Source organism: Octopus bimaculoides, chromosome 30 (genome assembly GCF_001194135.2).
Source record: "Octopus bimaculoides isolate UCB-OBI-ISO-001 chromosome 30, ASM119413v2, whole genome shotgun sequence".
NCBI lineage: Eukaryota > Metazoa > Mollusca > Cephalopoda > Octopoda > Octopodidae > Octopus > Octopus bimaculoides.
This window is the reverse complement of record NC_069010.1, coordinates 2,210,569-2,213,062: the sequence shown is the minus strand read 5'-3', so window position 1 is coordinate 2,213,062 and position 2,494 is coordinate 2,210,569. Positions and strand designations below refer to the sequence as shown.

At 35.5% G+C, this 2,494-nt stretch overlaps 1 protein-coding gene across 1 annotated transcript in view; it reads left to right on the top strand.

Annotated features, from left to right (window-relative positions):
• Positions 1–2,494, top strand: part of LOC106874515 (A disintegrin and metalloproteinase with thrombospondin motifs 18) — a 42,166-nt gene that overhangs the window by 4,755 nt on the left and 34,917 nt on the right. The window contains exons 3-5 of the mRNA XM_014922269.2: positions 56–195; positions 1,517–1,554; positions 1,988–2,093. Of these exons, the coding sequence (XP_014777755.1) occupies positions 56–195; positions 1,517–1,554; positions 1,988–2,093 (284 nt within the window). The remainder of the gene's footprint in view (positions 1–55; positions 196–1,516; positions 1,555–1,987; positions 2,094–2,494) is intronic.

The window sequence follows — 2,494 nt, the reverse complement described above, 5'->3', positions numbered from 1 at the left end:
TTTCCCACAGTACAATGTCATATATATATCAGCTCCTTTTTGCATTCTGTTGCAGGACCCCAAGTCAAGACTATGGCTGGACAAAGATGGACGTCAAAAACCTGAGATTAAAACTGATCAGTTCCTAAAAGCCCTAACACACTGGTCAAAACGAAGGAATCTTCCAGAACATGACCATGCTATGTTCTTCACCATGTACGACTGACTCCTTGCTTCTGCTTCATATCTTATGTCGTTGTTAATGTTATTATGTTATTGCTGTTAATATTGTTTTTGTTGTTTATGATATTATACTCTGCTTATTGTTACCAGTCTTGCTACTTTCAAATGGTCAGCACAAAACTATAGTTGCCCAAGGTACCACACGGTGGGGCTGAACCCAGAACCATGTGGTTGGGAAGCAAACTTCTTACTACACAGCCATGCCTGTGCCTATAATGATGTTGATGATGATGATGATGATGATGAAGATTTTTAATGGCTATTCCTGAAAGATTCACATCATATTTATTGTTGTATGGAGTATTTAAATACTTTTAATATTTATATATATATATGTTATAATATCAATAGCAATATATTTATAAAACACTTGTAATATTCAATGATTTGATATTTAAGGCAATAATATTATTGCAGATCTTGATCAATGTTACCATGCATTATTTAATAATCTTTGATATTATGATAATTAATTATTATATAATTAATCCATGTGATTTAATGTAATATAGTTTAGAATGAAATAACAATAAATACATCAAAATATGATCGGTAAACAGTACATTGAGATTTCATTGGTTGCTAGGTAAAACCCGTTAAGAAATGCAATGCACAGTCATAAAAACAGCAAGAGATAGAATAATAAACCAGCACAAAATTATATAGCCTTGTTATATTCATATCTCAATGCAGGATAATTCTGGTAATAATGAAAGATCTTATGATAAAACATGAATGCCCTTAGGAAAAAAGGTTCCCAACTTAGGCACAGGAGTGGCTGTGTGGTAAGTAGCTTGCCTACCAACCACATGGTTCAGGGTTCAGTCCCACTGCGTGGAACCTTGGGCAAGTGTCTTCTACTATAGCCTCGGGCCGACCAAAGCCTTATGAGTGGATTTGGCAGACGGAAACTGAAAGAAGCCCATCGTATATATGTATATAAATATATATATATGTGTGTCTGTATTTGTCCCCCCCCCCCCAACATCGCTTGACAACCGATACTGGTGCGTTTACGTACCCGTAACTTAGCGGTTCGGCAAAAGAGACCGATAGAATAAGTACTAGGAATCCAAAGAATAAGTCCTGGGGTCGATTTGCTCGACTAAAGGCAGTGCTCCAGCATGGCCACAGTCAAATGACTGAAACAAGTAAAAGAGTAAAGAGAGTAACTTAAAAGCAAGAAAAATATAGGCTACTGATATACACCAGTATTAAAATCATTGTACACTTTATGCAAATTATATATATATACACCCTGTAAAATGTTTATATCTTATTTTGTTATTGATAGCCTTGAAGTGTTTGAAAATGGACAGAAAAAACTGAGAGGTAAGTGTTTAAAAATGTGGGTGAGAGTATGGGAGAGAGTATATATGAGGTTGTAGATGGAGGTGTGTATATTGGTATATTAATGTGTCAGTGATAATGTACGCATATGTTTAAGCGAATAGTTATGTTTGCATATTGGTGGTATTATATATATGTAACTTCAGTGACTTCTTTATCTGGTAGCCTGATGAGTTAGCTGTTATGTAACATATTATGCAATCTAACAGTATTATGCATATGTCACAATAAAAACTTCAAATGAAACAATTGTAATATATATATATATATGTATGTATGTATGTATATATAGATACATGGTTGGATGAATGGATAGGCAGGCAGACACATAGATACTTTGACATACCTTCCCATCACTCACTTTAAGCCATTCTATATGTGTCCCTCTCTCATTCTCATCTACTTCTTTTACTAGGATACTCTCCACAGTCAAAGATTTGCTCCAATGAAAGTGTATCAATCATCCAGGAACGGTTGGACTTCAGCACAATCACTGTAGCAACACATGTGTTAGCACACAGGTAATGCCTATGTTTACTATCATTTTACTTGATTCTCAATGACGTCTTTATCTTCAAGAAACTGTCTTCAGTAACATACATTTCAGTTTCACTTTCAGTTATCATCATCATTTTAATATCCAGTTTTCACTGCTTGCATAGATCACCAAAATTTGTTGAAGCAGATTTTTTGTGGCCTGATGCTTTTCCTGTCACATACATTTACTTGTTTCCAAGCAAGATAATATTTCCCCAAGTTGGATAGTGTGGCTGTGTGGTAAGAAGTTTGTTTCCCAACCACATGATTCTGTCCCACTATGTGGCACCTCGTGCAAGTGTCTTCTCCTGCAGTTCTGGGCTGACCAAAACCTTGTAAGTGTATTTGGTAGCCGGAAACTGAAAGAAGCCTGCCATATATATAT